This window comes from Gossypium hirsutum, chromosome A13 (assembly GCF_007990345.1).
Source record: "Gossypium hirsutum isolate 1008001.06 chromosome A13, Gossypium_hirsutum_v2.1, whole genome shotgun sequence".
NCBI lineage: Eukaryota > Viridiplantae > Streptophyta > Magnoliopsida > Malvales > Malvaceae > Gossypium > Gossypium hirsutum.
The window spans coordinates 101883120-101898523 of record NC_053436.1 but is presented as its reverse complement, the minus strand read 5'-3'; the positions used below and the strand labels follow the sequence as shown (position 1 = coordinate 101898523).

The following is a 15404-nucleotide window of genomic DNA, read 5'->3' as shown; positions in this document are numbered from 1 at the left end:
ATCCTCCTAGTTATGGGTTGGATATTAACATGCACATTATGACTAATGCAGGAGTAATTGGATTCGAGTGCACGGAAGTACATTATTCACTTATTTATAGGTAAGGAGGGATTATACTTAATTCTAAGTATTATATAAAAAAGAGTATATTTATGGGTTGAAAAGGGTATCCTTAATTCTAAGAATTAAAACCTATAATAATATTATTAAAAAAATATATAATAACTCTATGAAAACAAAATTAGACATTTTTACTTTTCTGCTTCTGTTGAAGTTTTAATATTGAAAAAATGAAAATTATTTTACAACAACAACTATATTTAAAAAAAGAAAGAAAAAAGAATATAATAATAAAAAGAATAAACATGAGTAGAAGATATTTAAAACATTTTAAAATACAATACGATCCGACATAAGCCATTGCAAATGGGTATACACCATACTACCGACAAAGTCCAAGCTGCAGTGACGAAGCAGCTGAGAGAGAAAAAAACAAAAATGAAAAAATGAAAAGAAAGGCGCCAAAGTTAACAGGCTGAAACATGGAAAAGAAGTGGGACCAATGGCTCAAAATACATGATAGGACACCATTGAAACCCAAACTTCACCCCCCACCCTGACAGCGAAACCTTACATTACATTACATGTTAGTGCTAATCTGCTGGTTAACGTGTTTTTGTTTAAGACATAATTCCTTTAATTAATTATCCAACAACTTTGATTAACTCGAAACTTGTTTGCATGGCAATTCTGAGTTGTGGGGAATAAAGGGTTTGTTTTTCTTTTCTTTTTTTCTCTATCTTTTTGTAGGATTTACTTTTGTTTTCCTTTTTCCTTTTTTGTTTTGAGTCCAGCTATGGCTTCTCTTTAGACCCTTTGAGGGGAAGGAACAAAAACAAGGCTTTTGAAAGAGTATGAAGCTTGTTTGTGAAAATTTCCCAAGTTGGTGTCTTTTAGTTTTTTTCCTTGAAAAAAGAAAATTTGAAATGTCGGTTCCTAGGATTTACAGGTTAGGCTTGGCGTGAAAATTTTGGCTGTTTGCGAAGTTTCTTTTGAACCCGTGTTACTCTCTTGTCTTTGCTTGAAACTGACACAGGTTTTGGAAAACAAGAAATTCTCTAAAATGTGTCAAATAGGATCCACAGGCCCCTGAGTGACTGTTTGGCTGATATTTGTTAAAGTTTTTTTTGGGGTTTTCTTCCTTTGTTTTATTGTGTGGTCAAGGAAGAGTTTTGAGGGTGTACAGTTTTGAAATATTAAAAAATAATAAGCAAAGTGAAGTGGGATTTTGGTTGGGTTGAGTGTGGTTGAACAGGTGAAGTGTGAAATGCAAGTGAAAGTCCATATTCTGAATTTGATTTAAGTTTACTTTGAGAAGTTAAGTTATATTCTGGGGAGCATTCTTTTAGGGATTTTGGCTTGGAATTTCTTCATTTTGAAGTCATAATTATTAATTCTTAAATTGGTCTTTGTGAATAGTTTAAAACTCTCAAGTGCTCTCCTCCACCAGGCAATTTCTGCTCTAAATATATCTTCACCTACCTATTGAGGAGTTTTAGAAGAAAGAGATGCTGTTTTTGCAAGGCACCACCAGTTGAGCAGGATTCTGTTCAGTCTTCTCTCTCAAGGGGTACTCCTTTTATAATCTCTGAAACTAAGTTATAGTACTTAAAATACCACTACATTAAACATGTTTATACAAATAAATTTGAACAAGTTAGTCCTCCAGAAATAATCAGTTTTTTATGGACTAGATTATGTTGGAAGTGTTTTACTGCTGAATATCTCTACTAGAAGGATAATTTTCTGCTAGACTTCAAATCCCAGTTTTTTTTTTTGAGGTCATTTCATTTCCCAATGTTACGATTGTGATACTGTTTGCAGAGCTTCCTCCATGTGAGCTTCAGTGACTGATGGTTACAAGCTACAACTATTTTGAATTGATGTTATCTCTGCAACTGATGCTGATTTTCTAGTGTCCTTGAATGCTCAGTGCTTTTCCCTTAGTGTTGGTTCTATATATACTTCCCATGGCTAAAGGATTCAAGTATCAGGCATTCGTGGTTCTCGGCATAATTTTGCTCTTAATCGATCAATCAGAGCAACTACAATCCTCCCAGACTCATACCCTTTTAAGACTTCAGCTGCTTTTGAATTATCCTGATGTTTTAAGTAGCTGGAATAATTCGGTCGACTTCTGCAATGCCGAACCTACCTCCCAAGTAACCGTTGTATGCTACGAAGAAAGCATAACTCAGTTGCATGTAATTGGAAACGATGGAACTCCTTCGTTACCTAGTAACTTTTCCATGGATTCCTTTGTCACAACACTTGTTAAGCTTCCTGATTTGAGAGTCCTTACATTGGTCTCTCTAGGTTTATGGGGGCCGTTGCCTGGTAAAATTGCGCGTTTGTCATCATTAGAAATACTTAATATGACTTCAAATTTACTATATGGAACCATCCCTCATGAGCTTTCCGATGTAACTACGCTCCAGACACTCATACTTGATGATAACATGTTCTCAGGTTGGCTACCTGAATGGCTAGGTTCGTTTCCGGTTTTGGCTGTTCTGAGTTTGAGGAATAATTCATTCAATGGCTCTTTGCCTGATTCTTTTAGCATTTTGGAGAATCTCAGAGTCCTTGCTCTTTCACATAATCACTTCCAAGGGGAACTGCCTGATCTTAGCAGTTTGACAAATCTTCAAGAGCTTGATCTCGAAGATAATGCTTTTGGACCTCAGTTTCCTCGGCTTGGCAACAAGTTGATTCGCCTTGTACTGGGAAAGAACAGGTTCAGATCTGCCATTCCTACTGAACTGAACTCATTTTACCAACTTCAATGGCTGGACCTGTCATTCAATCGATTTGTTGGGCCATTTCCTTCGTCATTGTTATCCCTACCTTCCATTACCTACTTGAATATTGCAGACAACAAACTCACCGGGATGCTATTTGAGAATACTAGTTGCAATGTGGAACTCAAGTTTGCGGATTTGTCCTCGAACCTTTTGACTGGACTCTTGCCCAGTTGTCTTTCAGATTCTAAAGACAGAGTTTTCCTGTATGCACAGAATTGCCTCGCAACCGGAAAAGAAAACCAACATCCACTTCCCTTCTGTCGAAATGAAGCCTTAGCTGTGGGAATCTTACCTCATAGTAAGAAGTCCAAACCTTCAAAATTTGCTCTTGCATTCGGCATAACTGGAGGAATCATTGGTGGAATAGTGCTTCTGGGTCTCATTTTCATATTTGTTAGGAGATTGAATGCATATAAGACAATCAATAAACCTACTACAAGATTGATTTCCGAGAAAGCATCAATTGCATACACATCCAAGTTATTATCCGATGCAAGTAAGACTTCTCTCGGTCTCTTTTTCTCTAGTTACCTACAACAATTCCAATCTAATAATATAATTTGTGGCTACTTGAAGGGTACATATCTCAAACAATGAAGCTGGGAGCACTCGGACTTCCACCTTATCGAACCTTTGCACTAGAAGAACTCGAGGATGCTACGAATAACTTCGACACAACTGCTTTCATGGGTGAAGGTTCTCAAGGGCAGGTACGTCATATGCTTAACTTTCACCTGAAACATTTGTCTTGCAGCAGTAGATTTACTCCAATGATTTTTCCCACCTAAGAGCTTCATGATGTTCTATTTTCTGGTTGTATTTTTTCCTATTATCTAAATCCAAAATAATTGTAAAATATATATTTTTTTCATTTTCTCCGGTAACTCCTTTCTAAAATGTTTTAACTCATTGCTTTTACGGATTCAGATGTATAGGGGTCGTCTGAAAGATGGCACCTTTGTGGCCATTAGATGCCTGAAAATGAAGAAAAGCCATAGCACTCAAAGCTTTATGCACCATATAGAGCTGATTTCAAAATTAAGATATCGACATTTAGTCAGTGCTCTTGGTCACTGCTTTGTGTGCTACTTGGATGACTCGAGTGTCAGCCGGATATTTCTCATCTTCGAATACGTGCCAAATGGCACTCTAAGGAGCTGGATATCTGGTAATTCCAAAACTCTTTGTAAAGTTTTCCAGAGAGAACATTGTTCTCTGCATCTTAAGGTGACCACACACATGAATCATCTTGTATAGGGAAAATTTATATTTGTTTGTTCTTTGGCCTGATAAATTCAGTTTAACCTTTTGATTGTTTATGTGGATCATTTATAGCCTATGCTACTCAGACTCGGGTGCGTGCCACTGTCAGATACGTTCATGCAACTTAATTTTCTCTAAGTTTTCTCATATATTTGGAAGGTCATATCCCTGTAACCCATGTCAAACACAGAAACAACACTGTTATAAGCATGTTATGAAAGGACAAAATGTTTAGCTTGGTTATGAAATGAGTGATTGGCAACAGTATCCGATCCGTTTCATATAGAGACATAAATGCAACAATTCGTTTTCTTGATGTCCATCTTGAAAGACCCAAATATTTACTTTATAAACTTCATTCTTTATTTTGGATGGACTGTCATAACTGACATTCTGGTTGGCAGAAGGACATGCCGGACGATCACTGACATGGCCGCAACGCATATCTGCTGCAATAGGGATCACAAAGGGCATCCAATTTTTGCATACGGGGATCATGCCCGGCGTGTACTCAAATAATCTGAAAATAACCAATGTTTTGATGGACCAGAGTCTTGTAGCTAAGATTAGTAGTTACAACCTGCCCTTATTAGCAGAGAGTGCAGGAAAGGTATGAACAAGGAACTTTTTTTTCAAAACAGATATTTTCACACTGTACAGGCTTTTTTCTTCCTTGAAATCAATGGTTTGAGATAATACTTGCCGCTACTTGTTCTCGCAGGTAGATCACAGGACTTCTGCTCTACCAAAAGACTCGAGTAGCAGAACAAGGTTGGTAATGACATCCTGTATGATGCGGAAATTATGCAGTTATCAACAGAAATTGTTTGACTAAAATGACTATGATGCTTATGTTGCTCTGCCTTCCCGAGGATGTGATCCTCCAAAGGCCCTATATGCATATCTTGTCTAATCCATACTCAAGTCTACATTCAAGTCCAAGTCGAAATGTTTTAGTACATAAACAACCTGTCAGATTCTCATAAACAACTATCCTAATCGTCTTTATCTGTATATGATTTGTTTAAATGTAAAATTCATGGCAAGAAAATCTATATCTAAATTGTATGAGAAGAAAATCTATTGACAAGTATACTCATGCCGGACATATATCCATATCTAACACTTACCCCTGAGTTCGGAAAACATAACTACCGAGTTTAAGTTCGTGTTGGGAGGATCTAAAGTATGATGTTTGGTTAAACTGTTGCCTTTGGTTTTTGTTACTTGACAGGGCAAGTTATGAAGATAAGGCTGATGTCTATGATTTCGGAGTGATTTTACTAGAAATGATTCTAGGGAGGCCATCAAAAGCCAAGAGTGAAGTCGAAATCCTTAAAAATCAGGTAAATCATAGTCTTAATTCTTCCATTTACCATCACAACAATAAAATAAAATACAGTATACTTGTGATAGACACTCATAAAATTCCGAAACTCGTGAATATATATATATATATAAGGAGGTCAGCGAATGGTTTGTAAATCATGGAAGGGATCAAAAAAAGGAAGAAGAAACCTTTTATTTCCTTTTCTCTGCTTTATCGCAGAAAGCTACAATGGAAATTTATACTACCATGATATGATAGCTTCTAACTTTCTCTGCATTATTTTCCTTTTTCTAGATGAAGTAGAGTTCACATTGATTGATGCAAAATCATGAATAACACGTGCTTAGTAGACGATCTATTCAAAAACTACAAAGCGGCCGGAAAATAATTGTGATAGGTTCTTCCTAGCATCAGTTAGAAAGAATGCTGAGTTATCTTCCCAGACTGTACAGACTGATGAACGCATCCTTAGCTCATTATTCTTTAATCCTGTGCAGTTACTAGCAGTTGTAGCAACCGATGATGCAACTAGAAGAAGCATAGCTGATCCAGCAGTTCAGACATCTTGCTCGGATCAGTCATTAAAAACAATGATGGAAATTTGTGTCCGATGTCTGCTAAAGGACCCTGCAGAGAGACCTTCTGTTGAGGATGTGATGTGGAACTTGCAATTTGCTGCTCAAGTTCAGGACGCATGGCGTGGAGATTCCCGGAGCAGTTCTCCTGGCGGCTCTCCTTCCCAACCTGCAAACCTCCCCGTTGCCTTCCATTAGTGATAACTTTCAGGTATTTCGACCTATGGAATTTTTGTTATCAAGTTGTTAAACTCGTTTGTTGCAGTGATTTAGAGTCTGTCAATGTGAATTTGAAATCTGTGACTTGTTTTTAACAATTGAAACCACAAGTTTTTTGGTGATACAACTTTTGTTTTCCCTCTTATTTTTCAAGTAAAAACACATAGAACTATGATACTCAGATTCGGATGAGAGAAGCATCAGGGGTCTCTTATTGTTTTAAACTTAAACAAGATTGATCACTACTTTCCAGGCAACAACTGAAAACATAAAATCTTGTGTGCAGGATATGGCAACACAAGAGGAACCCTTGGTTTGTTTGGGAGGATAGAGAAGACAAAGGGTTGGAAAAGCGTTTAATCTGATGGTTTTGTATAAAATATGAAGTTTCAGAACTTAACCATTGGACCAAAAGTAATTTTACTTTGTTTTATTTCTATCTTCTTTACCAAGCAAAGTCTCGGGAAGTTTAAGCACTCTATTCTCTTCATGTGAGAATCAAAATAATGTATAGTTTCTTACAAAGCTGTAAATTTTGAACCAAAATGTCTATGCTTGTTTTCCTCGTGTCCAGCTCGGATATAAGTACAAGAGTATGATCTTTCATATATATATATATAATGAAGACATTGATTTCAATTCTCTGTAACACAGGATAAGCACGTACCGAGGTTATGTGCTAGCAAATTATTCAAAAAGATACATTTGACGGTTAAAATTACAGGAAAGAATTGAATTCAACATCAAGAAACCAGCAAAAACCCAAACTTGGGAATCGAAACATTCAAAGAAGTCAACAACTTGGATCAAAATAGATTATAAAAAGGTAAAATTGCATAGGATGCAGCACCTGGATCCACGTGAGTATAGCTGCAACATGTTTTTTTGTGTACGAAATCTTTTGGTGTCATAGTTGGTGTGTTGAAAAATATGGAACTCATAATTGAATGCGGGAGTGCCTACTCTCTTGCCGTTTAAGACGGTTCCATATGATGTTGGTGGGAGCTGTTTAAGATAGTTTCCATATGATTTATGGGTTATTGGCTATGCCGATTAGATAGTTTCCATATGATTTATGGGTTATTGGCTATGCCGATTATGCGGATGATATTTTGGCCATGAATATAGATCATATCACTTAAGGAAATATATTTGAAGGTTCGAATCGGATCACCATATCAAATTATTGGATAAAGAGGTTGGATTGAATTGAATCATTTAAGTCTTAACTGTCAAAAATCTTTGTTCATCTTATTTCTTAGTATTATATTATATTTAGCTAGTTAACATGTTGTTTAATAGCGATTATGATAGATTTCGTTAGACTTGTATAGTTGCAACATCCATAAATTTCTTAAAATATCGAGACAAATACTCAAATTGTCATTAACTAATTGTTATTAGATGAAAAGAAAAACAAAACATAATTATTTTAGATTTTATTAAGATTTATTAAAATTTTTATTTTATCTAATTAATAGATCTAATTCCACAAATTTCAAATATTACCATAAATTTTACCCATTTAAAGTGTTTTTTTTTTAAAAAATATTTTTTTATATTTTAAGTACAAGTAATACAAATTAAAAGAAACTTTGCCTGCCAACATAAAACTTTCATCATTTAATTCTTTGGGTTGTTGGCGATAGATTAATGATATGCAACTTAGTGATTTATAATCTTTTAATAATTGTAGCGACGCACAAATTTTTAGCTTGGCTTGGTCGCTAATTGTGGCAATTTATTGAAAACTTGAAAACAAAAACATTATTTTGAAATAAAAAAGGGAGTCGCCACCGATCCTTTTTATAGGTGTGATCGGACACCTAATAAATTTATTTTTAAAATAAGAAGGAGGCCCAGTTTAGGTCTACGTCAAAATCTAGAGAAAAATTAGGGTTCGGGAGTCGGTTACACGCGAGAAAGGTATTAGCACCCTCGCGACGCCCAAAATTGGTATCATGTAAAACACGTGTTGTCTTGATTTTTAAAAATACGAGTTCAATGTAAGATTTAATTGTGATCCGACCAGAACACGAGAACTTTTAATTTTTATATATTTTTTTTAGAATGATATACCGTTTTAACACGAGTCAATTAATGTTCACCCAACATAGCGATGAAATTCGATGACTTAATGTTAAATCGGTACGTTGCCTTGGTTATTGAAATTAATTAAAAAGCAAGAATATGATTTTCGACCTAATGCAAAGCAAAATTGATGTGGAATAAACATAAATAAATGGAAGAGCTAGAAATATATCGAAGCAAATATAAGTGTGACAATAATATTACAAATAATAAATATATATGTAATACTAGAATTAAATATGAAATGGAAACAATGAATGTATATACATAATAATGATATTAAGAACATATATGTAAAAACATGTATATATATATAAATAGTAATGATGTTAGAAGTATACTACATATAGTGTTTGAAGAATATACTTAAGATAGTAAAAATATAACTTGAAATGTTAAAATATATACATAATATTTACATATATATGTATAAAATACATATTGAAAAATGTATGCACATAAGAAATATATACACCAATATATATGATAATAATATTATAATGCAAAAGAAAGAAACAAGTAATACAAAATATTGAAATGAAATAATGAAAACTACTATATATACATATACACGTATATAATGAAATATATAATAGTATTAATAACAATAATAAGGATTATATCAAAATACATACATGAGATAGCATGAGAAATATACGCATAAATTAGTATATAAAACTAACTAATAGAGTATAGACATATACATATATAATATAAAATGTATGTACATAATATATAAAAGGGAATACATGCGTGGAAGTATGTATACATAAGATCGTATAAAAATATATAATGATGATACTAAAGTATATACATGATATGTATGAAAACATAATATAGTATTAGAAATATATGCATGATATGGGATTAAAAAATATATATATACATAATACATATAATACCTATATGATATATACATATACATTAAAAATGATAGCAATATAGAATGAATTTATTAATACACTACATAGAGATGTACGTATATAGGTATAAATAATAAGGATATTAGAAATACTTAATATATAATAATTTAAAATATATACATAATATAAAAATATATATAGAACGTAGTATTAAAATATAAACGCAATATATACATGGAATAGTAAAGAAATATATAACTAATAACATTAAACATCTATACGTATAATGTATATAAAAAATATATAATATATATAATATATACATATCTAATATAATAATAAATATATATAAAAAGAACTATTGATAATGCTTCACAAATATATATATACTAAAAATATACATAATAATATATAAAATATAGTATTAAAAGTATATATAACGTATAAATATATATATACATAAAATAATACATAATATAGACACATTTGAAATAATAATAACTATTAATAAGATTACTTAAATATATTCATATAGGTATTTATGGTATATATATGACAACACATAATAATAATAATAATTATTATTATTATTATAAATTAAAGTAGAATAACGAACAAAAGGTAAAAAAGGGACTAAATTGAATTGGGAAACTAAATTTTAGGGCTAATTTAAAAGAAAATAAGGAGGAAAGGACTTATTAGAACACGCATGAAACTATGGGGGGCCAAATGGGCAATTTTCCCCGAATTCTAAAACGCACAGCATTGAACGGGACCAGATTAGAAAGCGCAACGAATAAAAGGGCTAAATTAAAAAAACACAATAAATCTGATTGTAAAACCATAAGAAAGCGGAGGGGCTGAAAGCCCAATTAGCCCCTCCAACGAAAAAACACGCGGATCCTAACGGGTAGGGTCGGGTCGACCCGGTCCACAGCGAAACGATGCCGTTTTAGTCCTGAATTTTAATGCCAAAAAAGGCACTGTTTTTTAGGCTATAAATAGCCTAAAAAACAGAAAAAAATCATTTTGAGTTGGGAAAGAAAAAAAAAAGAGGGATAGGGGGGAGAGAAGAGGAAATCCGGCCAGGGGGCCGGTCACCGGTCCGTCACCAGACCTTCGCCGGCGCCGGCGCTGGCCACCGTACACGGTTGCCGAAAAGGTAAAAATTCGCCTCTTTTTTTTGTTTTATAATATTATTTTTGTTTATGCCTATGTATTTAGATATGAAAAAAAATCGAAAATGAACAAAAAATAAAAAAAGGAATTCACCTTAGGATTTGGTTTGATTCGATGATATTCCACTGCTTTGATATTTTGGAATTGTTTGTGTATTTAATCTACTAGTGTTGATGCAAAAATAAAGAAAAATCCTTTTTGTATTGATAGCAAAAAATCCCCCAAAACTGTTTTACATTCGGCTCTTTATAGCCTATTTTTACAAACTTTTTTCTACTTTTGCTGTTGCGTGTTTGCTTGGTTTTACAGATCAATCGGTGGCAGAGGGCAGGTGAACGGTGGAGGTAACAGAGGAGTCGGTGGGGCAGACGGTATGGGGCTAGGTGCAAGTGGGAGTTGATTAGGGTTAAGTTTAGTGGGCCATTTGGGTTTAGGCTGGTGTTTTATGGATTTGGGTAGGTTTAGTTATTGGGTTTGTTGTATTGGGTCTTGGGTTTAGGGGTTTAATTGCAATGGGTTTAGGGGTATTTGGGTTTTATTTGTAAATGTTTAATATCGGGCCCAGGCAATTTGGGCTTATATAGCTGTCCCTCTTTGCTCATTGTCGTGCAACGGGAATAGAGCAAAGACTTTCAAGGAAGACCAAAATTGCCCGATCTTGCTGGATCTTGACTTGTTTTGGAGCTCCTCTTTTCCCAGTAGTCTCGTTCCAGTCCATCGCATCTTGTAGCTTTGGTTCAATCCACTGCATCTTTTGATATATGCCTTGTAGCTTTAATCTACTCCAATGTAACTTCAAGGATATGAGATTTTGTGGCTTCGATCTACTTCATTGTAACTTCAGAAAGATAAGATCTACAGCTTCAATCTGCTCTTCTATCGCTTCAGTGAAATAAGGTTTGTAGTCTTCTCTTTTGTAACTTTTAGAAAGACAGGATCTGATATCCTCGATCAGCTCCACTGCAACTTCAGGGGGACAAAACTTGCAACTTTGACCTGCTCCGCTGCAACTTCAGGGAGACAAGACTTGTAACTTTGGCCTGCTCAACTATAACTTCAGGGAAACAAAATCTGGTGTCTTCAATCAGCTCCAATCTTTATTCTTTACTCTGCATGTGATCTTTAGCTCAACTTATTTCTCGCAATATGGATTGACTCTTGAAAACAGACATTAAAAATAGAAATTGAAAATAACTCAACACGTGAGCCAAGGCTCAACTCACTCCTCGCAATATGAGTTGATTTTTTTGAAATTTAAAAGTAGATTTTGAAAATACCTCGACATGTGACCCGAGGCTCAACTCACCTCTCGTAATATGAGCTGATTTTTTTGAAAAATATAAATTGAAAAACAGAAACTGAAAATACCTCAGCATGCCCTGAGGCTCAACTCACCTCTCGTAATATGAATTGACTTTTTTTTTGAAAAGCAGAAATTGAAAATACCTCAGCGTGTGAGCCAAGGCTCAACTCACCTTTCGCAATATCAGTTGATTTTGGAAAAGTAGAAATTAAAAACAGAATTTGAACAACAGAATTTGAAAATATCTCGGCATGTGACCCGAGGCTCAACTCACCTCTCACCATATGAGTTGATTTTTGAAAAGTATAAATAAAAACCGAAAATACCTCAGCATGTGAGCCAAGGCTCAACTCACCTATCGCAATATGAGTTGATTTTTTTGAAAAGCAGAGATTGAAAAGCAAAAATGAAAATTCCTCAGCGTGCCCTGAGGCTCAACTCACCTCTCGCAATATGAGTTGATTTTTGACAAATATAAATTGAAAAACAGAAACTGAAAATACCTCAGCGTGCCCTGAGACTCAACTCACCTCTCGCAATATGAGTTGACTTTTTTTTTTGAAAAGCAGAAACTGAAAAACAGAAATTGAAAATACCTCAGCGTGTGAGCCAAGGCTCAACTCACCTCTCGCAATATGAGTTGATTTTGGAAAAGTAGGAATTAAAAATAGAATTTGAACAACAGAATTTGAAAATATCTCGGCATGTGACCCGAGGCTCAACTCACCTCTCGCCATATGAGTTGATTTTTGAAAATAGAGTTTGAAAATACCTCAGCGTGCCCCAAGGCCCAACTCACCTCTCGTAATATGAGTTGATTTTTGAAACATAGAAATTGAAATTACCTCAGCGTGTCCTGAGGCTCAACTCACCTCTCGCAATATAAGTTGATTTTTGAAAAGTAGAAATTGAAAAATAGAAATTGAAATTACCTCAGCGTGCCCTAAGGCTCAACTCACCTCTCGCAATATGAGTTGATTTTAGAAAAGTAAGAATTAAAAATAGAATTTGAAAATACCTCGGCATGTGACCCGAGGCTCAACTCACCTCTCGCAATATGAGTTGATCTTTTTAAAAAAATATAAATTAAAAAACAAAATTTGAAGATACCTCAGCGTGCCCTGAGGTTCAACTCACTTCTAGCAATATGAGTTGATTTTTGAAAATAAAATTGAGAAACAGAATTTGAAAATACCTCGGCATGCGAGCCAAGGTTCAACTTACCTCTCGCAATATGAGTTGATTTTCGAAAGCAAAAATAAAACATCAAAATACCAAAATCTGTCATTTGGTAGAACTCAAGTGTCTTTTCCCTTGATTCAGTACAGCTACAATCACATCCTCTTGCTCTACTAGAGTACATGTATATGTCATGTATGATGCTATCATGATATGTACATGTGTCTTAAATGTCTTTATGCCTACGTGATTTTGCTATGCCCCTTAGGCATGTTTGTCACATGTCCTTTTTCATCACGATTTCTAATGATCTGTGTTCATTGCTTCGACTCTTGACTTTCTCTTCGGGCCCTGTACCCGTCCTCAAGCTTCACGAATAATCTGTGTTTCTCAGATATCACTCTTTTGCCCCTGGTTGAACTTTGTCCTTGCGTTGAGGCTCTTGTATTTGTCAAATTTTCATCCAGGTAATGCTTAACATTTATTTTGTTTAAAGTATGTCATTTCACTATTTATCATGTAGATAAACGCATAATGAGATGCATGAAAATTGTCAAGTAGAGACAAAAAAAGGGTACCTCACATTCATTTATTTCAAAGGTAACAAACAAAGAAAGTTAAACAAGAATAGTAAAATGTATCATAAAGAGGAAGGGGATTGCATTCAACGGATACAAATGCTCTAGATATTCAACGCATGAACTCTTCCACGTTTCTCAATCAAGAATCTTTTCGAGCATGGCTTCTTGCGTAGAAGATTTCGAGCTTTCAAAAATACTTCAAATACCGTAGTCTCGCTATGTGACCCAACATTCAAAAAGCCTTGCTTTTTAAGCCAATGTTTGCTTTATTAGAACGCCCTTTCGGGTTTTCATCTTGATTTTCTTTTTTTTAAGATGTCCTTTTTCTTGTTTTCATCTTGATTTCCTTTTTTCAGGCATAATATTTCTTCACAGCATCTGAATTTACTGGATTTGGTTACTCCTTCCCATCCATCTTAGTGAGAATCAAAGCTCCATCCGAGAATTCCTTCTTTAAGACGTATGGACGTTCCCAATTTGGTGCCCATTTTCCTCGCAAGTCTTTTTGTACTGGGAGAATCTTTCTTAGCACGAGTTCTTCTTCGTGGAATTCTCTTGGCCGTACTTTCTTGTTATGGGCCGCGATCATTCTCTTCTGGTACATCTGTCCGTGACAAATTGCCTTAGACATTTTTCTTCGATGAGGTTTAACTGGTCATATCGAGCTCGAACCCATTCTGCTTCCTCTAATTTCGACTCCATTAAGACTCGTAGGGAAGGGATCTCAACTTCGATAGGTAGCACAGCCTCCATTCCATAGACTAGAGAGAAAGGAGTTGCCCCCGTATATGTCCGTATAGATGTGCGATATGCGTACAAAGCAAATGGTAGCTTTTCGTGCCAGTCTTTATATGTCTCGGTCTTTTTCCCAATAATCTTCTTAATATTTTTGTTGGCCGCTTCAACAGCTCCGTTCATTTTCAAGCGATAGGGTGATGAGTTATGATGCTTTATTTGAAATTGCTGACATCCTTCTTTCATCATCTTGTTGTTCAAATTCATGGCGTTATCTGAAATGATTCTTTCAGGTACACCATATCGACAAATGATTTCCCTTTTCAAAAACTTGCAAACTGCAGTCTTCATCACGTTGGCAAACGAAGCGGCTTCTATCCATTTTGTGAAGTAAACAATAACCACAAAGATGAATCGGTGTCCATTAGAAGCTTTTGGGGAAATTGGCACTATAACATCCATGCCCCACATAGAAAAAGGCCACGGAGAAGTCATGACATGAAGGGGAAAAGGGGCTACGTGAATCTTATCGCCATAAATTTGACATTTGTGGCATTTTCTTGTAAAACTAATGCAATCACTTTCCATCGTTAACCAGTAGTAACCGATTCTCATAATCTTCTTGGCCATAGTGAAACCATTGGCATGTGTCCCACAAATTTGCTCATGGATATCTTCAAGTATTTTTCTGGCTTCAACAGCATCCACGCATCTCAAGGGCACCTGATCTTTTCCTCTTTTGTACAGGATGTCCCCATCAAGAACGAATCCCGCTGCCATTCTTCTTATTGTTCTTTTATCGTTCTCATTTGCTTGTTCAGGATACTTTTGATTCTTAATATATTCTAAGACATCATGGAACCATGACCGTCCATCTGGCTCTTTTTCAATGCTGAAAAAATGTGTAGGGACTTCATATATGCTCATTTGAAGAGGCATTATTTTTGTTTATCTGTTTGCTTTGAACATTGAAGCCAAAGTGGCCAGAGCATCAGCCAATTGGTTTTCTTCTCGTGGGAAGTAATTAAAAGTTATTTCTTTGAATTCTTTAATCAGTCATGCCACTAGATTGTTGTATTTGACTAATTTTGAATCCCTTACTTCCCAATCTCCACGGATTTGGTAAATCACTAATGCTGAGTCTCCGTATACCTCTAAAGTTTTGACGTTTCGTTCAATTGCTGCACGAAGTCCCATGATACAAGCCTCATATTTTGCTATG

At 35.0% G+C, this 15404-nt stretch overlaps 1 protein-coding gene across 2 annotated transcripts; it reads left to right on the top strand.

Annotated features, from left to right (window-relative positions):
* The first annotated feature begins 672 nt into the window (after window positions 1-672).
* On the top strand, window positions 673-6797 carry LOC107893142 (probable inactive leucine-rich repeat receptor-like protein kinase At3g03770). 2 transcript variants are annotated; one of them, XR_001682736.2, is made up of 9 exons: window positions 673-1630; window positions 1885-3360; window positions 3441-3574; window positions 3792-4032; window positions 4532-4737; window positions 4849-4898; window positions 5362-5473; window positions 5752-5854; window positions 5955-6171. XR_001682736.2 is itself a non-coding variant. In XM_016818062.2 (9 exons), the coding sequence occupies exons 2-8, from the start codon at window positions 1986-1988 to the stop codon at window positions 6228-6230; spliced, it is 2394 nt and encodes a 797-aa protein (XP_016673551.1). In that variant the 5' UTR covers window positions 673-1630; window positions 1885-1985; the 3' UTR covers window positions 6231-6243; window positions 6538-6797. The 2 variants fall into 2 exon arrangements, 1 of the variants encoding a protein (XP_016673551.1); XM_016818062.2 differs by lacking the exon at window positions 5752-5854 and adding an exon at window positions 6538-6797 and having other exon boundaries at window positions 5955-6243.
* Window positions 6798-15404: the final 8607 nt, after the last annotated feature.

What these genes read in the sequence shown, in the direction of transcription:
- LOC107893142 (XM_016818062.2), top strand. Translation starts at nt 1,986, where the DNA reads ATGCTCAGTGCTTTTCCCTTAGTGTTGGTTCTATATATACTTCCCATG. An exon ending in TCTAAGGAGCTGGATATCTG is followed by an intron (nt 4,033 to 4,531) that starts GTAATTCCAAAA and finishes TCTGGTTGGCAG; the next exon opens with AAGGACATGCCGGACGATCA. An exon ending in TAGCAGAGAGTGCAGGAAAG is followed by an intron (nt 4,738 to 4,848) that starts GTATGAACAAGG and finishes TTGTTCTCGCAG; the next exon opens with GTAGATCACAGGACTTCTGC.